The sequence below is a fragment of the Nomascus leucogenys genome, chromosome 12 (assembly GCF_006542625.1).
Source record: "Nomascus leucogenys isolate Asia chromosome 12, Asia_NLE_v1, whole genome shotgun sequence".
In the NCBI taxonomy this organism is placed as follows: domain Eukaryota; kingdom Metazoa; phylum Chordata; class Mammalia; order Primates; family Hylobatidae; genus Nomascus; species Nomascus leucogenys.
In genome coordinates this window covers 55098655-55126194 of record NC_044392.1, presented here as the reverse complement: position 1 = coordinate 55126194, position 27540 = coordinate 55098655, and the positions used below count along the sequence as shown (strand labels likewise).

The following is a 27540-nucleotide window of genomic DNA, read 5'->3' as shown; positions in this document are numbered from 1 at the left end:
TAAGGATTAGCAGTAAGGAGTGTTATTCTATCAAATTAAATGAATTCAGCCTACATGTGGCTTTAAAAAAAAGGTGAAATAATAAAGTAACAAAATTTTAAAAAGAAGAGAAGAGTTATTAAACCTTGCAACCTAGTCCCGTTGAACACAATTATGGCTCTGAAGCAGTCCTTCCCATTGAATGGGTGAAGAAACCTAGTGAGAGCTCATTAAAAGCTGATGTAAACTCAATACCCAGCCTCTGGTGTTCAGTGAGGACAGCACTCATAGGTGATGGGTTCTTTCTTTCTCTCTCTCTCTTTTTTCTTTCTTCTCTCCTCTCTCCCCTCTCTCTTCTCTCTCATCCAGACTGGGTCTCTGTTGCCCAGGCTGGAGTACAGTGGCACAACCATAGCTCACTGTAACCTCAAATATCCCGGGCTCAAGTAATTCTTCCACCTCAGCCTCCCAAGTAGCTAGGACTACAAGCACATGCCACCATACTCAGCTAATTTTTATTTTTTTTTGTTGAGACAGGGTCTTGCTATGTTGTTGAGGCTGGGAGAACATTTTAAACAAAGGGAGACAGAGGTCTAAAAATAGATAATGCATAGAAGAATGGTGAGGTAAATGCTATGGCCAAGGCACAAGGCATGTGGAGGAATGAGTTGGGTTTTTGAAGTTGATTAGATTAAATCATGGAGTCTTTTTCTTTTTTGAGATAAGCTCTTGCTCTGTCACCCAGACTGGAGTGTAATGGCACAGTCACAGCTCACTGCAGCCTTAACATCCCAGGCTTGAGCGATCTTCCCCACCTCAGCCTCCTGAGTAGCTAGGACCACAGACACACACCACCACCCCTGGCTAATTTTTTTTAATTTTTGTAAAGATAGGGTCTCACTTTGTTGCCCAGGCTAGTGCCAAACTCCTGGGCTCAAGCAATCCTCTCCTGCCTTGGGTTCCCAAAGTGTTGGTATAACAGGTGTGAGCCACAGCATGCCCCAGTGAGTGATAGTTCTTGGTATCCAACTATCACAAGAGTCAGTACCCTCTTTGTTTACTTTGTTTTTACAAAATTTATCCATATCTGATTTTGACTGGGGTATTAAGCCTTTTCATATATTGACTATAAATGGTTTTTGGGTTTTAGGTCCTTCATTTTGCTCTTTGTTTTCTATATTTTTTTGATTTTAGGTTTGGGGGCACATATATACATTTGTTACATGGATAAACTGTGTCACTGGAATTTGGTGTACTGATTATTTCATCACCCAGCAACTGAGTATAGTACAAGATAGGTAATTTTTTGACCCTCAACCTCCTCTTACCCTTACCACCTCAAGTAAGCCCTCGTGTCCATGTTTATGCCCATGTGTACTCAATGTTAAGCTCCCACTTTTAGGCCGGGCGCGGTGGCTCAGGCCTGTAATCCCAGCACTTTGGGAGGCCGAGACGGGTGGATCACGAGGTCAGGAGATCGAGACCATGGTGAAACCCCATCTCTACTAAAAATACAAAAAATTAGCTGGACACGGTGGCGGGTGCCTGTAGTCCCAGCTACTCAGGAGGCTGAGGCAGGAGAATGGCGTGAACCCGGGAGGCGGAGCTTGTAGTGAGCCGAGATTGCGCCACTGCACTCCAGCCTGGGTGACAGCAAGACTCCGTCTCAAAAAAAAAAAAAAAAAAAACTCCCACTTTTAAGTGAGAACACTTGGTACTTGGCTTTCTGTTCCTGCTTTAATCACTTAGGATAATGACCTCCAGCTGCATCCATGTTGCTGCAAAGGACATGATTTCGGTTTTGTTTTGTTTTTAAATAGCTGCATAGTATCCCATGATGTATATGTACCACATTTTCTTTATTAAGTCCACCACTGATGGGCATCTAGGTTGATTCCATGTCTTTGCTCTTGTGAATAGTGCCACAATAAACACACAAGTGCACATGTCTTTTTGGTAAAACGATTTATATTCCTTTGGGTATATAACCAGTAATGGATTGCTGGGCAGAATGGTAGTTCTGTTTTAAGTTCTTTGGGAAATCAAACTGCCTTCCACAGTGGCTGAACTAATTTACATTCTCACCAGCAGCGTATAAGCATTCCCTTTTCTCCACAACCTTGCCAACAACTGTTATTCTTTGACTTTCTAATAATAGCTATTCTGACTGGTGTGAGATGGTATCTCGCTGTGGTTTTGGTTTGCATTTCTCTGACGATTAGTGATGCTGAGCATTTTTTCATATGCTTATTGGGCCGCATATATGTCTTCTTTTGAGAAGTGCATAGGCAAAAAAACCAAAATCATACCAACCACTCAGACCATAGCGCAATTAAAATAGAAATCAATACTAAAAAGGTCTCTCAAAACTATACAATTACATGGAAATGAAACAACTTGTTCCTGAATGACTTTTCAGTAAAAAATGAAATTAAGGGAGAAATCAGAAAGTTCTTTGAAACTAATGAAAACAAAGATACAGCATACCAGAATCACTAGGACACAGTTAAAGCAGTATTAAGAGGAAAGTTTATAGCACTAAACACTTACATCAAAAAGCTAGAAAGATCTCAAATTAACAACCTAACATCACACCTAGAGAAACTAGAAAAACAAGAACAAACCAACCCCAAAGCCAACAGAAGAAATAACCAAAATCAGTGCTGAACTGAATGAAATTGAGATGCGAAAATCCATACAAATAAATGATAAAGAAACCAAAAGTTGGTTCTTTCAAAAAATAAACAAAATTGATAGACCACTAGCTAGATTAATAAAGAAAAAAAGAGAGACGATCTAAATAAACACAATCAGAAATGACAAAACTGACATTACCACCAATCCCACAGAAATACAAAAAACCCTCAGAGACTATTACAAACACCTTTATGCACACAAACTAGAAAACCTAAAATTCCAGATAAATTCCTGGAAACATACAACCTCACAAGACTGAACCAGGAAGAAACTGAAATTCTGAACAGACCAATGATGAGTTCCAAAATTGAATCAGTAATAAAAAACCTGGCCAGGGCCATGGCTCATGCCTACAATCCCAGCACTTTGGGAGGCAAAGGCAGGCGGATCACTTGAGCCTAGGAGTTCCGAGACCAGCCTGAGCAACATGACGAAACCTTATCTCTCAAAAAAAAAAAAAAAAAAAAAAAAAAAAAAACAGAAAATGAGCCTGGTGTGATGGCACATACCCGTAGGTCCAGCTACTCAGGAGGCTAAGGTGGGAGGATCACCTGAGTCTGGGAAGTCGAGGCTGCAGTGAGCCATGATCATGCCACTGAACTCCAGTATGGGCAATACAGTGAGACCCTGTCTCAAGAAATAATGAAAAATAAAAAACTTACCAACCAGAAAAGGCCCTGGACCAGATGGACTCACAGCCAAATTCTACCAGACACACAAAGAAGAGCTGGTACCAATCCTACTGAAATTATTCCAAAAAATCGAGGAGGGACTCTTCCCTAACCCATTCCATAAGGCCAGCAGCATTCTGATACCAAAACCTGGCAAAGACACAATGAAAAAACAAAACTCCGGGCCAATATCCCTAATTAACACAGACAGAAAAATTCTAAATAAAATACTAACAAACTGAACCAGCAGCACATTAAAAAGCTAATACAGGCCAGTGTGGTGGCTCACACCTGTAATCTCAGCACTTTCGGGGGCGAAGGCAGGCAGATCACTTGAGGTCAGGATTTCAAGGCCAACCCGGCCAACATGGGGAAACCCCATCTCTACCGAAAATACAAAAATTAGCCAGGCCTAGTGGTGCAAACCTGTAATCCCAGGTACCTGGGAGGCTGAGGCACGAGAATCGCTTGAACCCAGGAGGCAGAGGTTGCAGTGAGCTGAGCTCATTCCACTGCACTCCAGCCTGGGCGAAAGAGCGAGACTCCGTCTGAAAAAAATAAATAAATAAAAATTAAAAGCTAATCTACCACAATCAAGTAGTCTTTACTCCTAGGATGCAAGGTTAGTTCAACATAGGCAAATCAATAAATGTGATTCATCACATAAACAGAATTAAAAACAAAAACCACATATCAGGCTAGCCACAATGGCTCATGCCTGTAACCCCAGCACTTTGGGAGGCTGAGGCGGGCAGATTGCTTAAGCCCAGAAATTTGAGACCAGCCGGGGCAACATGGCAAAATCCCACCTCTACAAAAAAGAAAAAAAAATTAGCCAGGTATGGTGGAATGCACCTATCTACTACTACTCAGGAGGATATAGTGGGAGGATAGATTGAGCCCACAAATTCAAGAACAGCCTAGGCAACAAGACAGAATAAATTCTGTCTCTATTTAAAAGAAAAAAAGAGGCCGGGTGTGGTGGCTCACGCCTGTAATCCCACCACTTTGGGAGGCCGAGGTGGGCATATCACAAGGTTGAGATGGAGACCATCCTGGCCAACATGGTGAAACCCCGTCTCTACTAAAAATACAAAAATTAGCTGGGCATGGTGGCACGTGCCTGTAGTCCCCACCACTTGGGAGGCCGAGGCAGGAGAATTGCTTGAACCCAGGAGGTGGAGGTTGTAGTGAGCCGAGATCGCACCACTGCACTCCAGCCTGGCGACAGAGTAAGACTCCATCTCAAAAAAAAAAAGGGAATATAATGTATATTTGAAAATTGCTAAGACAGTAGATTTTAAGTGTTCTCACCATGCAAAAATAAGTATGAGAGGTAATGCATGTTAAATAGCTTGATTTAACCATTCAGTTATACATATATCAAATCATGCTGTACACTATAAAAAATTAGTATACAGGCCAGGCGCGGTGGCTCACACTTGTAATCCCAGCACTTTGGGAGGCTGAGGCGGGCGGATCATGAGGTCAGGAGATCGAGACCACGGTGAAACCCCGTCTCTACTAAAAATACAAAAAAATTAGCCGGGCGTGGTGGCGGGCGCCTGTAGTCCCAGCTACTCGGAGACGCTGAGGCAGGAGAACGGTGGGAACCCGGGAGGCGGAGCTTGCAGTGAGCCGAAGATTGCGCCACTGCACTCCAGCCTGGGCGACAGAGCGAGACACTGTCTTAAAAAAAAAAAAAAAAAAAAAACTAGTATACAACTTTTAGTTGTGAAAAAAACATGATTTATTAAATGTTTCTCCCTTCTTCATCAACTCCCTCTTCCTTTTGCTACCTCACAGTCTTTGGAATTCTCAATCTGAAATGCACCGATCCCTCAAAACTCAATTTAAATCCCACTGGCCACACCAATGCTATGAAATTCCCCTCTCTGAGGCCGGGCGCGGTGGCTCATGCCTGTAATCCCAGCACTTTGGGAGGCCGAGGCGGGCGGATCGGGAGGTCAGGAGATCGAGACCATCCTGGCTAACACAGTGAAACCCCGTCTCTACTAAAAATACAAAAAATTAGCCGGGCAAGGTGGCGGGCGCCTGTAGTCCCAGCTACTCGGGAGGCTGAGGCAGGAGAATGGCGTGAACCCCGGGGGGCGGAGCCTGCAGTGAGCCGAGATTGTGCCACTGCACTCCAGCCTGGGCGACAGCGAGACTCTGTCTCAAAAAAAAAAAAAAAAAAAAAAAAAAAAGAAATTCCCCTCCCTGAATCCTAAAGCACATATCCTCATTCCCTTTATGCTGTTACTTTTTCCATGTTTGCCTTGTCTTTCCCCAAAAGCTGTAAGATCCTTAAGGGCAGGAACCACATATCACTCCCTATCACCTCCAGGACATTCAGCAGAGAACCTTGGATATATTTAGGAAGAATCCGGTTATACTCAATTGTGTTAGGCCTCAATTTACAAATCAGACATGACAAATAATATATCACACCAAAAAGATCAAGAAACTTCTCCAGGCATTAACTAAGGCTTAGAAAAACACCTATTCAGCCTTTCAAATTATCCCTTTGAAGTAAGGACTTAAAGGTGAGAAGAAAAGATATAATTAATTGTGGAAATTTAGACTGTCTTCTCACTCTTTTTTTTTGAGACAGGGTCTGGCTCTGTTGCCCAGGCTGGAGTGCAACGGTGCGATCTTAGCTCACTGCAACCTCCACTTCCTGGGGTCAGGCAATCCTCCTACCTCAGCCTCCTGAATAGCTGGGACTACAGGTGCATGCCACCACACACGGCAAATTTTTTTATTTTTTGTTAGAGACGGGGTTTCTCCATGTTGCCCAGGCTAGTCTCGAACTCCTGAGCTCAAGCGATCTGCCTGCCTTGGACTCCCAAAGTGTTAGGATTGCAGGCGTGAGCCACCACGCCTGGCCAACTTCTAACTCTTAAAGGCAAAATAGTTAACAGCAACTTAAAGATCAAAAAAGCTAAGGACGGAATATTCAACAAGGCATCACCTTCAACAACACACCACTGGTCACACACATACTGGCTCAATTCCAGACTCCCTCTCTATGGTAAAAGAGTTCTGCAGGCTCTGATGTTGGCTGGAAAAAAACTAGGCACCTGCTCTTCCCAGCACTGAAATATGGCCAAAAACGAAAACAAAACCATAAACACACAGCAAAATCAGCAAGGAAAACTAAGTAGCATTTAGGCAGGAAGCAGTGGCTCACGCCTGTAATCCCAGCACTTTGGGAGCCCGAGTCAGGCGGATCACTTGAGGTCAAGAGCTCGAGACCAGCCTGGCCAACATGGTGAAACTGCGTCTCTACTAAAAACACAAAAATTAGCCAGGGTGTGGTGGTCGTGCACCTATAGTCCCAGCTACCTGGAGGCCGAGGCAGGAGACTCGCTTGAACCCGGCAGGTGGAGGTTGCAGTCAGCTGAAATCATGCTCCTGGGCGATAGAGGCTGTCTCAAAAAAAAAAAAAAAAAAAAAACAGCTAAGTAGCTAAGTAGCATTTAGATGAAACTATGACTCTGAAGTAGGGGGTGGGGCAAGTAGAGAGGAAAGAATGTATCATAAACAAAACTTTTGAGTGAGAGAAGACTATAAACACCCTTTAAGCACTTATTCACTGGACTCCATTTGTGTTTCTAAGAAATAAGATAAACAGACTCACTTTAGAAGGTTTTCTCCTACACTGTATCTGAGACACCATAAATATAAACATACATTATGTTGCCACTCTATCACGAGACTGAACCTGGACACTTGTAAGGAAAGGAACAACCATAAAGACAGTTGGCCAAGGACAGGATTGACATTCACCCTGGGGGAGCTCCTCGTAGCAGCTACAACCAAACCCAAAACAGCTTCTGAGTTTGTGATGCTGGTGCTGGCTAGTATGCTGCATAAATGTTGTTTGTTTTTTGTAGAGAGGGGTCTCACTGTGTTGACCAGGCTGGTCTCAAACTCCTGGCCTCAAGCAATCCTCCTGCCTCATCCTCCCAAAGCACTGGGATTACAGACCTAAGCCACTGCGCCTGACCTACAAAAGTGTTTTCTTCACAACCACAGCACTGCCTCTCTCTCAAGGGGCTAACACTGGCAGAAACTCGTGAAAACCAATTTCACGTCAGAAGAAGCATCCCCAACATTCTGTCCCGGCTCTTTTTCTTAGGTGAAGAAAGGGACAGGGCGGGGGGCGGAACAATGGTATTAAAGACACTGGCAGCATGACAACCAAAATAAACTAAGTTGAAACAGTACGTCCTGCCTTCTTCCTAAAGCCATTTCCTTCAATAGTGATAGGAGTGCAGGCTGTCTGCAAGTCATTAGTACGCTGCTGTTTTCACTTTCACGAGGACCCTGGAAACCACTGAAGAACAAAATCCCCCTTTTCGCCCCACAGGTACCTTCCAACCCCCTTTCTGTGCTTCTTTCCCTAAAGAAAACCGAATAGTGACAATCCTCAGCAATCCGCTATTTTGCTTCACTGACAAGGGAGGTGGCGGGGGCGGTGGGAGGTGAAAAGTGGAAAAGAACACAGAGGAAGGTGAGAAGACACAGCGGAAGAAGTATGGGGGGGGAGGTCATCGAGGGAAAAAGGCCAGGTATAAAAGAATGCAAGAAAATTGAGGGGAGAGTTATCAGAGGAAAACTTGCTAAGAAAAAAAAAAATCAAGGACAGGGGAGGTAAAGAGGTGAGGTCAGGTGGAGCAGCCCAGGATGAATTAAGAGGTGGGCAGGAGGTACGGGGCCGGGGCCGTGATGCCCAGGGTTTAGGGCCGGCGGCTGGAGAAGTGGGCAGCAGGTATTCGGCAGACCGATGTCCGGGGAGTCAAGGGTGTGCGGAAAGCTCCAGACCCAGTTCCGGGAAATCGGGGCCAGGAATCTATGAGGTTCCCAAGTACAGAGAACACGGGGCTCTTACCGGTAGTTTGGGGCTGACCTCGCCCTTGCAAAAGTGGCAGAAAAACCGGTGGGCGGCTACAGCGGCGCCCGAGTCCGCCCCGGCCGCCGAAGCCTCCGCCATTTTTGTCCTCCGCCGCGGCAGTCCGAGAGGGCAGCCGGCCCGTCCCTCGTCAGGCCGCTACCTCCCGAGCTGCAGTCACCGCCGCCGCCGCCGCCTCGGTGCGGCCCACCGCTTCAGAGCCCGCGTCGGTCACGTGAGTCGGCCAGGCCCAGAGAGGCGGCGGCGCCAACAGCTACTCTGCGGCCCGCCTCCCAGAACCAAAGAGGCGCAGGAAGGAGAGACAAACCGCCCGCCCGCCGGCTCCACAAACAGCCCCTCGCTGGTCTTCCAGCCTTCCAGCGAGAAGAAAGAAAGAGCGTCCCCGGAAGCCGCCGAAACTCTGGGGTAGAGCGGCACGCGCTTCCTGCTTTTCCGCGTCGTCTTCGGTGGCGGTCCTCGTCCTAGAACGGGTGGTGGGTTCCACCTCGGCTCAGAAGGCCCGCGAGAGCCGCAGGAAGCCGTCGCGGGAAGCTCAGCAGCATTGGGGTTGGAGCCTCCGGATTGCGCTGACCGTGAGGTTAGTGGAAAATGCTGTCTGAACGTGGCGGCACTGACTGGACCTAGAGACCAATTCCGAAACGGGAACCTGTGTAAAAGGAGTGTAGAGCTAGGAGCCAAGCGCCTTGGAAGCCCTTTCCGAGGATGGCAAAGGATGTGGGAATGCTTCTCCAAAGATATGTGGATGGACGAAATAGGTCTCTGGTGATACTGAGGCTGGGTGGGGACGGGGAGGCAAAGACTTGGCTTCTTAGGAATTGGAAGAAATAAGTAAACAATGTTTGGTAGCAATTTGTAATAAGGAAGTAATCATAAAATCAACTACGTCCGTTTCTGATTGTGTCAACTTTGTCAAGGAGTAGAAGTTTAAGAATTGAATACTGTCCTGCAAACAACGTAACCTCATCTCCTGTTTGACACACCCTGTTGAGAAGCAGTCCTTTACCTCCTAAATTTCTTTTTCGAAATTACCATTTCCAAGTATAACACTACTTGCTCACTCCCACCGAGCTGTGAACAGTGACCTTATTTCTTCCAAGCAATGAAGTTTAGAAACTAAGGTCTGTGACAGACTGCAAAATAATCTCCCAATCTTTAAAGAAAATCAATCACGCATAATCCCATAGAGATAAATTTGATGCATAGTCTTTTTCTATGCATACATTTTTCTTTTTTTAACAATAATTGAATTGTTATATTTTTTCAGCTGGCTTCTGTCACTTAATATATTGTGAATAATTTTGTTTTGTTTTGTTTTTGTTTTGGAGACGGAATCTCGCACCGTCGCCGGGTTGGAGTGCAGTGACGCGATCTCGGCTCACTGCAACCTCTGCCTCCCGGCTTCAAGCGATTCTCCTGCCTCAGCCTCCCTAGTAGCTGGGATTACAGGCACCCGCCACCATGCCCAGCTAATTTTTTTTTGTATTTTTAGTAGAGAAGGGGTTTCATTATATTGGCCACGCTGGTCTCAAACTCCTGACTTCATGATACGCCCACCTCGGTCTCCCAAAGTGCTGGGATTACAGGCATGAGCCACCGCGCCAGCCTATTATGAATAATTTTCTACACGAATACGCATCGTATTAAATAACTTTAAATGTTGGTATAGTATGCCATTGTATGGATATGGCATCATTTATTGTTAGACGTTAGATTGTTTCCAGTAAGTCGGTATTATAAAGAGAACTAATGACTTCATTATTATTAGCTTTTTATTCTTTCCTTGGACACAATATCCAAAAATAAATTGTTATTTCAAAGATATGCAAGATTTTTAAGGCTTTTTGATATGTATTGTCAAATTGCCCTCCAGAAGGAATACATGAATTTACACTCAGCAGCTCTGCTTCCAGCGTGAAAGTCTTTCCATTGTACCGTTTTGGTGTTTTTTCCCTAGCTCTCAGACTCCCCAGTACAATGACTCAAGCAGAAATTAAGCTCTGTTCTTTGTTGCTGCAAGAGCATTTTGGAGAGATTGTAGAAAAAATTGGAGTACATCTGATAAGAACCGGCAGCCAGCCACTAAGAGTAATTGCCCATGACACAGGAACATCACTGGATCAGGTATGTCTAAATGACATTAATTTTCTCTTATTTCTTTCACTAATTTATTTCACCCACCTTTGAATATTGTTCTCACCCCAGAAAAGGAAAAATGAAGAAAGCCTGCCCTTGGAGCAGAACAATGTTATTTCAGGGAGAAAAGGATGAGACTTAGGCATCAACATTTTGTTTCTCAAAGTGTTCCTATTTCATCACAGCTTTTAGGCAAATCTTTGCTCTTCCCATGCCATACCTCATTTATTCACGATAAGTCTATTAATCTCAGTACTGCCTTTAAGGACTGAGAATGATGAAAGGAAAGTAAATTGTGTTTTGAGAGATAAGGATCAGAGGAAATATAGCAAGGAATCTTCCTGATTTATTGTATTGGTGTGTGATTCTTATTACCTCCTCCAATGGAGAGAGGAAATAAGTGCAGAAATTACCTAGCTGTTTTCTGATGCTTACTAAGCTGTTGGACAAAAAATTGCCAGCAGTAATGAGCTATATCTTCAGGTCTTTCCTCTCTTTCTTCTCTTTATGTCCCATTTAGGTGAAAAAAGCCCTGTGTGTCCTCGTCCAACATAACCTGGTGAGTTATCAAGTGCACAAACGTGGTGTGGTGGAGTATGAAGCCCAGTGCAGCCGGGTATTGCGAATGCTTAGATATCCCCGGTACATCTATACTACCAAAACTCTGTACAGTGACACTGGAGAGCTGATTGTTGAGGAGCTTCTGTTGAACGGCAAACTGACAATGTCAGCTGTTGTGAAGAAAGTGGCAGACCGGCTCACAGAGACCATGGAGGGTCAGTACGGTATCCATAGCTGTTAACAAAAGCATAGATCAGCTGGCTACGGGAGTGGACCCTGAGCTATCTTAGGCCATCTCATCTGCCTTTTTTCTCCTGTTATACAGATGGCAAGACCATGGACTATGCTGAAGTATCAAACACGTTTGTGCGACTGGCAGACACACACTTTGTACAACGCTGCCCTTCGGTACCTACCACTGAGAATTCAGACCCTGGGCCACCACCACCTGCCCCCACACTTGTCATTAATGAAAAGGACATGTACCTGGTTCCTAAACTGAGCTTGATAGGTAAGGAATTTTAACCCCTGGAACTGTGACTTGCCTTAATTGTGGATTCTTCTTGATTGTCAAGTATATGAAATGTGCTTGTATTTACCAAGTATTTGCTATGTGCCAGACATCATGGTGTATAACAATGAAAAAATCATGGTCTCTGCCATGGGGCTTTAGTATAGGAGACATACATTAATCAGAAAATCACATCGATATATCATTAAACGGTGATAAGTACTATGAAGGAAATATTCCTATGAAGGAAATATTCCTATGAAGGAACTGTCATAGTATTATGAGACATACATTAATCAGAAAATCACATCAGTGTATAATTAAACTGTGATAAGTTCCATGAAGGAAAAGTATGAGGTGTTATGAAAATATATAATGGAGACTTTGGGAGACTGAGGCAGGTGAATTGCATGAGGCCAGGAGTTCGAGACCAGCCTGGGCAACATGGTGAAACCCCATCTCTACTAAAATTATAAAAATTAGCCAGGTAGCCAGGCATGGTGGCTCACACTTGTAATCCTAGCACTTCGGGAGGCCGAGGTGGGTGGATCACGAGGTCAGGAGATCGAGACCATCCTGGCTAATACAGTGAAACCCCACCTATACTAAAAATACAAAAAATTAGCTGTGCGTGGTGGCGGGCATCTGTAGTCCCAGCTACTCGGGAGGCTGAGGCAGGAAAATGGCGTCAACCTGGGAGGCAGAGCTTGCAGTGAGCCGAGATCGCGCCACTGCACTCTAGCCTGGGCAACAGAGCCAGACTCCGTCTCAAAAAAAAAAAAAAATTAGCCAGGTATGGTGGCGTACGCCTGTGATCCCAGCTACTCGGGAGGCTAGGGCAGGAGAATTGCTTGAACCCAGGAGACAGGTTGCAGTGAGCCAAGATTGCGCCGCTGTACTCCAGCCTGGGCGACAGAGTGAGACTCTGTCTTGGAAAAAAAAAGAAAAGAAAATATATAATGAGGGACGGGATTCATCTGAGTTTAGGCCTCATGTTTCTTTGAGAAGGTGGCATTTGAGCTAAGATTTGAAGTAGAAGCTAACAGTGAGGTAACAGGAAAAGCATTTTTGACAAAGGGAATAGTATGTAGTAAAAAAATAGCATTTGAGGAAAGGAAAGAATGTCAGTATAGCTAAAGCATTGTAAGCAATGCAAGAGTGGCATGAGATAAGGTTAGAGACATAGCTAGGTAGGGGTCTGATCTCAGAAGCTAATCAGGATCGACCTGCTTAGTACTTGGATGGGAGACAGGCAGGGGCTAAATCAAGTAAGACCTTATAGAGCATCTATCTTTATGCTAAGAGCAAAGGAAGACCACTGAAGGATTTTTAAGGAAATGACATGATCTAATTTGCACTTTTAAAAGATTTTTTGACTACAGAAAGGATGGGAGAATGGGGCAAAGGTAAATGTTGACAGACTGGTGGAAAATGAAACAGGGTGAAGGAAACAAGTACTAAGAATGACATCTGTGTGTCTGACTTGCGCATGTGGGAGGATGATATCATTGGCCATGAAAGAGAGCATTGGAGGAGAAAGACTATAAGCCTCTTTTTGAACATGTTGAGTTTCAGATTATTTCATCAGTTACTTGAGTTTCTTATAGCTCTTCAGCCCCCTAAGCAACTCTGATCTAGAGGCAGCTACAGATGTCTTTGGAATGAAAGACACCTGCTCTCATGTTTGGTCATTTCTTGTCATCATATGAGATATAGTCTAAGTGTTTAATTGTTTGTTTGGCAGGGAAAGGTAAAAGGCGGAGATCATCTGATGAAGATGCTGCTGGGGAGCCCAAGGCCAAGAGACCAAAACATACTACAGATAACAAGGAGGTAATGGGGCTTCTTGATTAGAAGTCCTCACCCTGAAGCAGGCCAGAAAGAGCACTCAGATAACAAGCCCCAAGAGAGCTTAAAGCTTCCTGAGCTAAGAAGCAGTAGGATTATGAACCTCATTTAAATATTAGGAATAGACTAACAAAGAATGAACCATTACTGTCTCCCTTCTGAGCCTTAACTTAATTCTTTCATTGAACAGAGGTAACAGCTTATGTGAAAACGGGCCTAGAAAAAGTTTAGGTTGCTCAATATGGTGAGAACCTAAGGACCTATAGGGGCCAGTAGTAAAAAATGGGTCTAAAAACTATACATAGGCCTGAATTCATATTCAAATGCCTTCTTAGCGTGCCTATAAAGATGTCAGTAAGCATCTCAAACTTAGTGTGGCCAAAACAGAGTAATTGATTCCTCCTCCCAAATATCTTGCTCCCTCATAAACTTCCTCATCTTAGTAAAAGACACTACCACCTAGGCCAGCCGCCTAGGACACCACCATTTCTGCTTAAGCCAAAATCCTTGGAACCCTCTTAATCTCACAGTAAAACATATCAACCCAGTTTCCAAAATTACCTCAAATCCAACCATTTCTCATCTTTTCACTGCCATCTCTCGTCAACTCTTTGCAAACGCTTTCGTTAGTGGTCTCCCTAGCTGCATTCTTACCTACTTAGTAGCCAAAATGACTTTCTAAGTTGTCCAAAACAAAACAACACATCCACTGATTAGACTCCTTAAATAGCTTTCCTTTACTCTTAGAAGAAATCCAAGGTGGTACAGGCTAGGAAGCCTTACGTGATCTAGGTCTTCATATGATCTGCTGGAGACAGGGCTCTTCAACCTCACCTCTGCCCCATCTCCATCTTACTGTGTTCCCCCTACTGACTTTATCTCTTAAACATGTCAAACTCTTTCTGGTCTTTAGACTTTGGCCCTTATGCCTCCGGCTTCAAATGTTTGTCCCCAGATCTTCATGTAGTGGTCTCTGTTTATATCATTTCTATCTTAAATGCTCTTTTCATAGACTTAAAGCACCATTGCCCACTCCTACACTAGTCCCTACCACATTTCTCATTTCATATACTTCACAGCATTTATATTTATAACTGGAATTATTTATTATTTGTGTACATGTTTGTCTAAGAGGTTTGGGCTTTATCCTGAAGGCAAGGGAGAGCCACTGATGGATTTTAAGCAGGGAAATGAAGTGACTGGATTTATATTTTAGAAAGATTATTATAGCACAGCAGTTCCTAACTTGTACTACTCTATGGATGGATTTCAGAGAGTCCACTTGTATTTATGTGCATTTTTCAGTGAAGCTCTCCATACCTTTCATTACATTCTTCAAAGGAACTGTGACCCAAAACAGTTTAAAAAGAAAAAAAGCACTACTCTAAGAAATGGGAAGAATGATGCAAAACAAAATTAGAAGGAGAAAACCTAGTTACTCCTTTTATAGTGTCTGCTATGTTTTAAAGGGAAAAAAAAAAAAACCCAGTTAGGAGGCTATTGTAGTAATCCAGATGGGCCAAGATTTAGAGTCTGAAATAAGGTAATGATAGGAGAAAGAAAAGTAGACATCTGATAAATATAAAGAATAGATAGAACTTGGTAATGGGGTGGTAGATTATGGAGAGCAAGGGACTAGGGGTGATACCCAAGTTTGTAGCTTAAGAAATTGGGTTGGCTGGCCAAGCATGGTGGCTCACGCCTGTAATCCCATCACTTTGGGAGGCCGAGGTGGGTGGATACCTGAGGTCAGAGTTCGAGACGAGCCTGGTCAACATGGTGAAACCCCGTCTCTACTAAAAATACAAAAATTAGCTGGCCATGGTGGTAGGTGCGTGTAATTACAGCTACTTGGGAGGCTGCAGCAGGATAATGGCCTGAACCTGGGGAGGCAGAGGTTGCAGTGAGCCGAGATCACGCCACTGCACTCCATCCTTGGTGACAGAGCAAGACTCCATCTCAAAAAAAAAAAAGAAAGAAATTGGGTTGTCTAGGCACAGTGGCTCATGCCTGTAATCCCAGCGTTTTGGAAGGCTAAGGTAGAAGAATCACTTGAGCCCAGGAGTTTGAGACGAGCCTGGACAACGTAGTGAGACCCCATCTGTACCAAAAAAAAAAAACACCAGACCTGGTGGCACATGTTTGTAGTCCCAGCTACTCAGGGGCTGAGGTGGGAGGATCACTTGAGCCCAGGAAGTCAAGGTTGCAGTGAGCCATGATTGTGCCACTGCACTACAGCCTGGGCAACAGAGCAAGACCCTGTCTCAAAAAAAAAAAATTAGGTTGGTTATAGTGTAGTTACCTGAAAACTTAAAAGCAGAACAGTTTGGGGAACAGGTGGAAGTGTCAAATAGGCAGCTGAGTCTATGCATCTGGAGCATAATAGAGAGTTCCAGGATAGTCCAGGTACAGTAATGCCTGTAATCCTAGCACTTTGGGAGGCTGAGGCAGGTGGATCACCTGAGGTCAGGAGTTCGAGACCAGCCTGGCCAAGATGGCGAAACCCCGTCTCTACTAAAAATACAAAAATTAGCCATGCATGGTGGCGCAGGCCTGTAATCCCAGCTACTCGGGAAGCTGAGGCAGGAGAATCGCTTGAACCTGGGGGGCAGAGGTTGCAATGAGCCGAGATTGTGCCACTTCACTCCAGCCTGGGCACAGCGCAGAGCAAGACTCCGTCTCAAAAAAAAAAAAAAAAAAAAAAAGTTCTAGGATAGAGTAACAGATTTGGAAATGCATCAGTAGTTGAAGCCTGGAGAGCAGATAAAATTACCCAAGTAGAGCATGTAAAAAGAAGGAAAGGTATGGACAGAACCCTGACAAAACACCAGGATTACAGTTGGGATCTGAAAGAGGAATCTGTGGATACTGAGGAAAGGTAGCCAGAAAGGTTCAGAGTAACACCAAGAAAAAATGGTGTCGGCTAGGCCCAGTGGCTCACACTTGTAATCCTAACACTTTGGAAGGCCAAGGCGGGCAGATCGCTTGAGCCTAGGAGTTTGAGACCATCCTGAGCAACATGGTGAGACCCTGTCTCTACAGAAAAATACAAAAATTACCCAAGCATGGTGGCATGCATCTGTGGTCCCAGCTGCTTGGGAGGCTGAGATGAGAGGATCACCTGAGCCCAGGGAGGTCAAGGCTGCAGTGAGCTACGATGACACCACTGCACTCCAGCCTGGGTGACAAAGACCCTGCCTTTAAAAGGAAAAAAAAAATGGTGTCATAAAATCCAAGGAGCCACATAAAGTTTTAAGAAGGAAAAGATGTCCAACCATGTCATATGCTTCCAAAAGGTTAAATAAGATCAGAAGTGGAAATTATTATTTGAACTTAACAACATAGAGTCCTCAGGACAATTGTGGAATTTCACTGGAATGCAAGTGACAATTGACATTTCAGTACAATAGTGGAAATGGGTTGCGTAAATCTAGATAGAGATACAGCTGGGATGGCCAACTGTTTGAGAAGCTTGGCTATGACAGTAAGGAAAAGAAGAGAAGGCATAGGGTTGAAGGAGAATTCTAGAGTAGAAAGAGACTTGGACAGGGTAAAGGCTGATAAGAAGGCGATAGAGAAGGAAAGGCTGAAGATGTTAGAGGACAGGATAAAATAGAGCTGGATCCCCAAGAATGAATGAGAGAGTAAGATCTGGAATACCAATATGGGCATTAACCTTAGGTAAAAGGAGCATTTTTCAGCTGTGATAAAAGTGAGTGAAAATATGAATTAAGAACAAAAAAGAAAGAAATGTGGTGAGGATGTGCACAGAGGTGAGTGAGTTCTGGCCTAGTGTCTTCTATTTTCTCTGTGAAATGAGAGGCAAAGTCATCTGCCGAGAGTGAGAAGGAAGAAGGGTCAAGTTGGAGACTTGAGAGTAATGGAGAAGAGTTAAAATAGAGAGAAAGGCCAGTTGTGGTGGCTCACGCCTGTAATCCCAGCATTTGGGAGTCCGAGGCAGGCAGATCACCTGAGGTCAGGAGTTCGAGACCAGCCTGGCCAACATTGTAAAACCCCAACTCTAATAAAAATACAAAAATTAGCCTAGCGCAGTGGTGGTTGCCTGTGATCCCAGCTACTCAGTAGGCTGAGGCAGGAGAATCACTTGAACCCGAGAGGCAGAGGTTGCAGTGAGCCGAGATCACGCCACTGCACTCCAGCCTGGGTGACGAGCAAAACTCTGTCTCAAAAAAAATATAAAAATAAAAGTTAAATAATAAAATAGGGAGAGAAAGATTGGAGATGAGCTTAGAGAACCTGTTTGAAGTTGAGATTTGTCTAGACACCAGTCTACATGACTGAATGATTTCTTTCCAGCCAGTGTAGTTGTTACTGTGTAGGAAAAGAAATGGTGAACCATTAAATCCAAGCTCCTCACCAGAAAACTTTACACTATATCTAAATGTTTCTCTAAATCTTTTCTCTTCCTCAGCCCATTCCAGATGATGGGATTTATTGGCAGGCCAACCTTGACAGATTCCACCAACACTTCCGTGACCAAGCCATTGTGAGTGCAGTTGCTAACAGGATGGACCAGGTAATACCTAAGTGGCTCTGTCATTGGTCATCAGGGACATTTACTTATTTGTCAGATATGTGCCGTTGGCACATAGAGCCGGGGGCAGCACTGCGATTTCTGAATTCTAGTTTACTTTTCAAACAGACAAGCAGCGAGATTGTGCGAACCATGCTCCGAATGAGTGAGATTACCACTTCCTCTAGTGCTCCCTTCACCCAGCCATTGTCTTCCAATGAGGTGAGTTTCGTGTTGTGCTAACTTTCTGACAGATTCTTGGGTATTAACAACGTTTATTATACACAGATCCTGAGTTTGGGTTGAGGTCTGAGCCTTGAAAGAGAAGGGCGTTTGATGTGGAGCAGGGATTATCTTCAAGTGATGAGCACTGAAATGGTCAGTGGTTTGGTCTCTTAGGATCCAGCTTTTAAAAATCTACGCTATTCACTTAGTCAAAGTATCTATTCGTCAAGTACAGCCTATTCCTAATTATTTTAAGAATCCACGATTTGGACTCTGAGAGCCTTGGCATTCGGGACATTATTTGACCCCCTATATTTAAAATATCGATATTTAATATATCTAATATGTGTTATTTATATTACTTTCATAGTAATACAGTCATGCATCACTTAACAGCAGGGATACATTCTGAGAAATGTGTTGTTAGGCGATTTCATCATTGTGTGAACATCATAGGGTGTACTTACACAAACCTAGATGGTGTAGCCTACAGCACACCTAGACTGTACGGGGATAGCCTATGGCTTCTAGGCTGTAAACCTGTACAGCATGTTACTGTACTGAATACTGTAGGCCATTGTAACGCGGTAGCATCTGTGTATCTAAACATCTAAACACAGAAAAGGTACAGTAAAAATATGGTATGAAAAATTAAAAACTACACCTGTTTAGTGCACTTAACATGAATGGAGCTTTCAGGACTAAAAGTTGCCCTGCGGGAGTTAGTGAATGAATGGCAAATTAATGTGAATACGATGGTCTACACGCTTAGGCTATGCTGTATTTATTAAAAACCAGTAACAGGCTAAGCGGGGTGGCTCACACCTGTAATCCTAGCACTTTGGGAGGCTGAGGCCGGCGGATTGCCAGAGCTCAGGCATTTGAGACCAGCCTGGGCAACATGGTGAAACCCGTCTACTAAAATGCAAAAAAAAAAAAAAAATTAGCCGGGCATGGCGGCATGCGCCTGTGGTCCCAGCTACTCGGGAGGCTGAGGCAGGAGAATCACTTGAACCCAGGAGGCAGAGGTTGCAGTGAGCCGAGATTGTGCCACTGCACTCCAGCCTCACCACACACGTGAGTAATGTGTTTCACAACGGCATTGTGCTATGATGTTACAAGAGCTATGACATCACAAAACAGTAGGAATTTTTCAGCTCCAGTGTAATATGGGACCACAGCTGCACACGGTCCATTGTTGACTAAAATGTTATATGGTGCATGACTATGTTTAAATATTCCTATATTTTTGTATTGTTTATTTTAAAGTTCTATGGCCAGGTGCAGTGACTCACACTTGTAATCCTAGAACTTTGGGAGGTTGAGGCAGAAGGATCCCTTGAGGCCAGGAGTTCAAGACCAACGTGGGCAACATGACAAGACCCCCGTCTCTACAAAAAATTTTTTAAAAAAATTAGTTGGGTGTGGTGCCACATGCCTATAGTCACAGCTATTCGAGAGGCTGAGGCAGGAGGATTGCTTGAGCCTAAGAGTTGAGGTTGCAGTGAACTATGATCATGCCACTGCACTCCAGCTTAAACAACAGAGCAGAACCCTATTTCAAAAAAAAAAAAAAGGCCAGACTCAGCAGCTCACACCTGTAATCCCAGCACTTTGGGTGGCCGAGGCAGGCAGATCACCTGAGGAGTTCAAGACCAGCATAATCCAACATGGTGAAACCTCATCTCTACTAAAATTACAGAAGTTAGCCAGGCATGGTGATTGACTCCTGTAATCCCAGCTACTTGGGAGGTTGAGGCAGGAGAATCACTTGAACCCGGGAGTGGGAAGTTGCAGTGAACTGAGATTGCACCACTGCACTCCAGCCTGGGAGACAGAGTGAGAGTCCGTCTCAAAAAAAAAAAAGTTTGGTATGTATCTTTATTTAGACCTTGCATACTCTAACATATATGTGGGTATGTGTATTTTTTAACCCCAAAATGGGACTATTCATACTGGCCTTTTTGTTGGGTTTTGTTTGTTTGTTTTCATTTTTTTGTGACAGAGTCTTACTCTTTCACCCAGGCTGGAGTGCAGTAGTGCGATCTCAGCTCACTGCAACTTCTGCCTCCTGGGTTCAAGGCATTCTCCTGCTCATCCTTCTGAGTAGCTGGGATCACAGGCACATGCCACCATGCCAGGCTAATTTTTGTATTTTTAGTAGAGACAGGGTTTCACTATGTTGGCCAGGCTGGTCTCGAACTCCTGACCTCAAGTGATCCGCCCACCTCGGCCTCTCAAAGTGCTGGCGTTACAAAGGCGTGATCCACCACACCCAACCTAGTCATACTGTTCTATAACTTGATTTTTTATATGACAGTGTATGTAAAACTTCCTTTCATGTCAGTTTCTATAGATTTGTCTCACTCTTCATGATGACTGTATCGTATTCCACTTAATGGCCATGCTATATTTTATTTTAGTGTACTCCTCAGTACTGGTCATTGGGGTGTTTCTAGTTTTTTACTCTTACAAACAATCCCACTGTGAATATTTTTGGACAGTTTTGTGGTAACTAAAATTAAAACTTTTTATTTTTTTTTGAGATGGAGTTTCGCCCTTGTAGCTCAGGCTGGAGTGCAATGGCGCAGTCTCAGCTCACTGCAACCTCTGCCTCCCAGGTTCAAGCAATTCTCCTGCCTCAGCCTCCCAAATAGCTGGGATTACAGGCATGCACCACCACGTCCAGCTAATTCTGTATTTTTATTAGAGATGGAGTTTCACCATATTGGTCAGGCTGGTCTCCAACTCTTGACCCAAAGTGATCCACCTGCCTCGGCCTCCCAAAGTGTTGGGATTACAGGCGTTAGCCACTGCGCCTGGCCTAAAACATCTTTATTTCAGTAAGGTCAGGAGTTCTAAGTTCCCAAACCCATTTTAAGTGTCTTTTGCTCCATAGATCTTCAGATCCCTACCTGTTGGCTATAACATCTCTAAGCAAGTTCTTGATCAGTATCTCACTCTGCTGGCAGATGATCCAGTAAGTCTGTTTTTGCTTTTTTTCTTTTTTCTTTAGCTTGTACTGTTGATAATTTATTTCTGCACTGATACCTAGTATCATCCTCCTGTAGAGTTATTCTTTACCTAGCCAGCCCAGACAATTTCTCCACATCATTTGATAGGAGGGCTACCTGCTGCAGACTTTTGGTCAGATTTGTTCCATTGGAAACAGAATCACTGGACTTTCCATTCAGTTAACACTCTCTCTTTTTCTTAATAGCTAGAGTTTGTTGGAAAGTCTGGCGACAGTGGTGGAGGAATGTATGTCATCAGTATCCTTACCAGTTATTTCCTTAGAGTCAGGCAGCCTGACCTATAAATCAGAATGGTGCCTTAGGAAAGAAAGATTTGGTAATGTTTATTATACTAAATAAGTTAGAAAATTGAAGTAATTGTTAAATAAATTTTTCTATGAATTTTCAGTGAACTGCATTAATGATGAAGTAAAAAGAGGCCAAGCATGGTGGCTCACACCTGTAAGGACTTTGGGAGGCTGAGGCAGGTGAATTGCATGAACCCAGGAGTTCAAGATCAGCTAAGCAACATGGCAAAACCCCATCTCTACCAAAAATACAAAAACTAGCCAGATGTAACGATGCATGCTTGTAGTCCAGCTCCTCAAGAGGCTGAGGTGGGAGGATCGCTTGAGCCCAGGAGACGGAGGTTGCAGTAAGCTGAGATCATGCCACTGTACTCCAACCTGGGTGACAGAGTGAGACCCTGTCTCAAAAAAGAAAAGTAAAAAGGACTTTTAATCAACCAAATTTTAGTTAAGCAAAACCCTTACTTAAACACTTGTATTAAAGTTTTGGAATATTTATGTACCATAACTGAAACCATAAATTATAACATGAAAAACAAAATAGTGTTTAAAATTTAATTATAAATTAGAAACGTAGGAATAAAACTCAGATCACAATAACTAGGCCAAAACATTACTGAGTGACCTTAATTCTCTACATAAAGACCTCCATAAGGCATTAGCATCCCTAGCCACAGCCACTCTGGAGTCCGTCGTACAGGAGAGGTAAGGGGGACACTGATTGGGTTTGGGATCACATACTTCCTATCCCCAGTGAAGTAATTTGATCATTATGTAAGCAACCAATATAACCACACCTTGGCACACTTTGCCCCATTTTTTACCTGGACTCCTATGGATCTTATGTAATACTGCTCTTTACCCTAAAATAACCTACTGTTTAATTCCTACTGATGCAAATTAACCAGCCTCCCTAAAGCCTTTGCTTACAAATGTAGTAACTGTGGCACTCAAACGAGTCAGCAGTTGGTGACTGCCTTATGATTAACAGCAGTTGGTGATGCCTTACCATCACCAACCTATGGAGCTGTAGAATAATTTTCTGATCACTGTTCCTGTCTGGTCCTGGCTTCACACATGGAATAGAACAACCACCCCATCTATGACTGGGAACTAAAGCTAATCTTCTATGTTAGCATGCCATTTGCTTTCTTCATTCCTTTCCAGATTTGGGTCTCGCTGTGCTAGAATATTCCGTCTAGTTTTGCAGAAGAAACACATAGAGCAGAAGCAAGTGGAAGACTTTGCAATGATTCCTGCAAAGGAGGCAAAGGATATGCTATATAAGATGCTCTCAGAAAATTTCATGTCACTCCAGGTAACCAACCAAGAGTATAATAATTGCCAACCAGCAAAGCTGGCCTGGAGTGAGAGAAACTTCTTAGGCAAACGTGCTGAACACCCAAGCAAACTGTGTATCCAGCTCTGAAACAGAAAAACATGATTCACAGAGACATAGCGAGCACTTGGAGGATAATTTGGGGCTTTAACTGCCCTGGTGAGAAAGAGGTGGCTGGGCACAGTGGCTCGCGCCTGTAGTCCCAGAACTTTGGGAGGCCAAGGTGGGCAAATCACTTGAGGTCAGGAGTTCAAGACCAGCCTGGCCAACATGGTAAAACTCCGTCTCTGCTAAAATACAAAACAATTAGCTGGGCCTGGTGGCACATGCCTGTAGTCCCAGCTACTCAGGAGGCTGAGGCAGGAAGGAGAATCTCTTGAACCCGGGAGGGGGAGGTTGCAGTGAGCCGAGGTCAAGCCACTGCACTCTAGCCTGAGCAACAGAGTGAGACTCTGTCTCAAAAAACAAAAAAAAAACAAAAAAGAAATGCAGCCAGGACATTAAACCCCAAACCCACCCTACCTTTTTTTCTCTTCTCATTTCTGTCCTTCCTTAAGTCTTAATTCTGTTATAGTTTAAATTTATGAACACATCTAACTAAGTCTTTGCAGGGCTATTTAGTAGACCATATGAGTAAAAAGATAGAATGGATTTTGGAGTCAGATTACAGCTCTGCCTTACCCAGTTACATTAAGCAAGTTACCACGTTTCCCATCTATAAAACAGTGATGGATGGTGATAATAAAAATAATATGGTTGCCAGGTGTGGTGGCTGATGCCTGTAATCCCAGCACTTTGGGAGGCCTAGGCGGACAGATCACTTGAGGTCAGGAGTTTGAGACCAGCCTGGCCAACCTGGTGAAACCCTGTCTCTACTAAAAATACAAAACTTAGCTGGGCGTGGTGCCGTGTGTCTGTAATCCCAGCTACTCAGGAGGCTGAGGAAGGAGAATTGCTTGAACCCTGGAGGCAGAGGTTGCCGTGAGCCAACATTGCGCCACTGCACTCCAGCCTGGGCAACAGAGCAAGACTCTGTCTCAAAAATAATAATAATATGGTTTTTTGTAAAAATCAAATAGAATTTACCTGGCACATAGAGTTGTTCAGTAAATGTTAGTTGCCTTCCCTTTCTTCCCCAGCTCAGGATGCTGACAGTCAAATGGAAAAAACAGGGAAGCCCAGCTCTCCATTTGAATAATTATGACATAAACCACAGAGACTGGGCCGGGCACACCTGTAATCTCAGCACTTTGGGAAGCCAAGACAGGATGATCACTTGAGCCCAGGAATTCAAGACCAGCCTGGGCAATATAGTGAGACCATGTCTCCGCCACCCCCCAAAAATTAAAAAATTAGCGGAGCATGGTGGTGCTTGCCTGTAGTTCCGGCTACTCGGGGCTGAGGTGGGAGGATTGCTTGAGCCGGAGGTAGAAGTTGCAGTGAGCTGATAATCACGCCACCGCACTCCATCCTAGGTAACAGAGCAAGATCCAGTCTCAAAATAAATAAATACACACAGGTACTGAATTACTAGGAAACAGGAAAGTGTAAGTAAAAAAGAGGGCTAAGTAACTCCAGGTGGAATGAGTGTGTACTTTGCCAGTTCTAAAACAGTATAATTTCTGCTACTTTTCTTTCTATTGGACAAATAGGAAATTCCCAAAACACCAGACCATGCCCCATCCAGGACCTTCTATTTATATACTGTGAACACCCTGTCAGCTGCCCGAATGTTGTTGCACAGGTGCTACAAGGTAACTCAATCTGGACCTTCTCACCATTTCCTCCACACAGACAAGTCCCCCTCATATGCCCACTTCGCCCTGAGCTGCTGAAATAGAACTATGTGCATTCCTTGTCTGTCTTCTCTTTCCTCAGAGCATAGCCAACTTGATAGAAAGGAGGCAATTTGAAACCAAAGAGAATAAGTAAGTAACATTTTCAGTTGAGTTATTTACATTTTTCAAGGTCAAGGGCCTGAGGGGAAATTTCCTCTAGAAATAGTAACCAATAGGGTGGCTCATGCCTGTAATCCCAGCACTTTGGGAGGCTGAGGCGGGTGTATCACTTGAGGTCAGGAGTTTGAGATCAACCTGGCCAACACAGTGGAACCCTGTCTTCACTAAAAATACAAAAATTAGCTGGGCATGGTGGCGGGCACCTGTAGTCCCAGCTACTCGGGAGGCTAAGGCAGAAGAATCACTTGAACCCAGTGAGTGGAGGTTGCAGTGAACCAAGATCACACCACTGCACTCCAGCCTGGGCGACAGAGTGAGACTCCATCTCAAAAAAAAATTTTTTTTTTCAGAAGTAGGAACCAGTAGAGATAGCAACCAGTCTACTTGCATTGAATCATTGGCTTAGATTAGTGTAAATCATGCATTAGTCTACACTTTTCTAACATGCTCCCAGTGAAATATTCAGATTAAATTTGTGAGAAACGTACAAAAGCACCAAACTTTAAGTGCAAATGAGAGGCAGTAAGAATTTCAGGAGTGAAGTTTTATTTCCAAATAAGTTTGTAGAAAATGTCCTTAGAAGGTGACATTATCTACTTTGATCAGGAAAATGGCAAAAGGGTGGTGGGTTGTGCCTCAGACACACGTGGTAAGAGAATCTCCCAGGTTAGGAAAGATGTCTCAAAGTTGTGTTTGTTTGACAGGCGTCTACTAGAAAAATCTCAGAGGGTAGAAGCCATCATTGCATCTATGCAGGCTACTGGTGCAGAGGAAGCACAGTTACAAGAAATAGAGGAGATGATCACAGCTCCTGAACGTCAGCAGCTAGAGACCCTGAAACGTAATGTCAACAAGTAAGCATCATAAACTTCAGACCTGCATTTCAGAATACCATCCAGAAAATCCATTTTGACATCCTGTAACCCTCCAACTTAGCACGAGCAAACCTAAACTCACTGTCTTCTCCAGCTCACTTAACAGAATTTAATCCACCTATTTTTGTAAACTAGCAATTCTGAAGATGTTCTCAGCTTCTTCTCCATCACCATATACACTCTCTTGTTCATCAAGTACTGATAAATTTTTTTTAAGAGACGGGGTTTTGGCTGTGTTGCCCAGACTGGCCTTGAACTCGTAGGTTCAAACAGTCTTCCTGCCTCAGCCTCCCAAGTAGCTGGGAATACAAGCAAGTGCCACTGCGCTGGCTTAATTTTACTTGAGTCATGTGTCTCAAATCTGGCCTTTCTTCTTGGTCCACATGCAGGCCTTCATCACATCTTTCCTAGACCTTCACATTTCAGTGCACAATTTGTACACCTCTTTCATTAAATTTATTTCTTAAGTATTTTTTGGATACTAGTTTAGTGGTTGCTTATTTCAGTTTTGGATTGTTCATTGCTAGTGTTATACAAAAACAACCAACTTTTATGTTGTGATTTTGTATCCCACAACTTTACTAAATTCATTTATTAATTCTAGTAGTTTTTTTGCGGATTCTTTGAGATTTTTTATAATAGGATTATGTCATCTGTGAATAGAGATAGTTTTACTTCTGCCTTTTCAATCTAGATGCCTTTACTTTTTTTTTCTTGCCCCATTGCCCTGGCTAGAACCTCCAGTAAAAGGTTGAATAGAAGTACAAGAGCAGACATCTTTGTTTTGTTTCCGATCTTAGGAGAAAAGCTTTTAGTCTTTCACGATTAAGTATGATATTAGCTGTGGGTTTTTCCTAGATGGCTTTTGTCAGGCTGAAGAAGCTTCCATTTCTTCCTAATCACCACTCACTTTAAGCTTCAGACACTCCTAGTTTCTTGCTATTTTAAAACACACTAGGTCCTTTTATACCTGTGCCTTTACATTCGTTTTCCTGATTGCAAATTAAGACTACCTTCCCCCAGGACAGAAGCTCTGTATTTTGCATTCTTAGCAGTTTCTATGGTGTCTGGCACATAAAGATGGTCGGTAAATAGCAAAATGATCTACTGGTTCTCCTTTCTTTCCATCCACTCTCAAGGGTAACCAAGCAGTTATCTATGGCCACACCCGCCCTAGCCTCTAATCTTAAATATGCTAATGAACATTCAGTCTAGGCAAATGCATTTACTTTTCACTCAGGTTGGATGCCAGTGAGATCCAGGTGGACGAAACCATCTTCCTGCTGGAGTCTTACATTGAGTGCACCATGAAGAGACAGTGATCCAGAAGAAGCATCTTCCTCAGAAGATCTGGGGGGATGGAAAGCAAAATAAAGGAGGTGCCTGGATGCATTATTTGCAGTGGGATAAGTTGCAGAGTCTTCAGCTAAACCCCCTCTGTATCCCCTGCAGCCCTGGATACACCTGAAAGATTTTGGCATATTTAGATTCATTGCTATAGTCTCCCCTCATCAAATCTTGGCAGTGGGAAGAACCTTAAATCAACAAGGTTAATCATCTATCAGATGCATCTGTTCCCATAAAGAAGTTACCCACACCTATGGTTACCTACATCCCTGGCAGTAGGAAACTTCCTAAGAAGTTAATTTTATTTTCAGATGTCTATGCCTGTTCTTTATTTTGTTGAGATAGATAGGTGATAGATAGATAGATAGATAGATAGATAGATAGATAGATAGATAATTTGTTGTTGTTGAGACAGGATTTCAGTCTGTCACCCAGGTGGGGGTGTAATAGCACAATCACAGCTCCCTACAGCCTTGACCTCCTGAGCTCAAGCAGTCCTTCCACCTCAGCCTCTGGAGTAGCTGGGACTACAGGCATGCACCACACATACCCAGCTAATTTTTTTTTTTTTTTTTTTTTTTGTAGAGACAGGGCCTCCCTGTGTTGCCCAGGCTGATGAACT

The 27540-nt window shown here is 43.7% G+C and overlaps 2 protein-coding genes across 3 annotated transcripts in view; one reads left to right on the top strand and one right to left on the bottom strand.

The window, feature by feature from the left end:
- Positions 1-8568, bottom strand: part of RNF115 (ring finger protein 115) — a 93476-nt gene extending 84908 nt beyond the window's left edge. Inside the window, exon 1 of the mRNA XM_003268089.4 lies at positions 8245-8568. Within this exon, the coding sequence (XP_003268137.2) occupies positions 8245-8346 (102 nt within the window). The 5' untranslated portion in view covers positions 8347-8568. The remainder of the gene's footprint in view (positions 1-8244) is intronic.
- POLR3C (RNA polymerase III subunit C) lies at positions 7334-26978 on the top strand. Of its 2 annotated transcripts, none has more exons than XM_030824734.1 (15): positions 7334-7722; positions 10220-10386; positions 10919-11174; positions 11285-11470; positions 13215-13303; positions 17751-17855; positions 17982-18074; positions 20977-21057; positions 21298-21349; positions 22044-22104; positions 22567-22717; positions 24391-24492; positions 24617-24666; positions 25401-25550; positions 26812-26978. In XM_030824734.1, the coding sequence occupies exons 2-15, from the start codon at positions 10240-10242 to the stop codon at positions 26891-26893; spliced, it is 1605 nt and encodes a 534-aa protein (XP_030680594.1). In that variant the 5' UTR covers positions 7334-7722; positions 10220-10239; the 3' UTR covers positions 26894-26978. The 2 variants fall into 2 exon arrangements, with proteins under 2 accessions (XP_030680594.1, XP_012355794.1); XM_012500340.2 differs by lacking the exon at positions 7334-7722 and adding an exon at positions 8629-8842.
- The last annotated feature ends 562 nt before the right edge of the window (positions 26979-27540 follow it).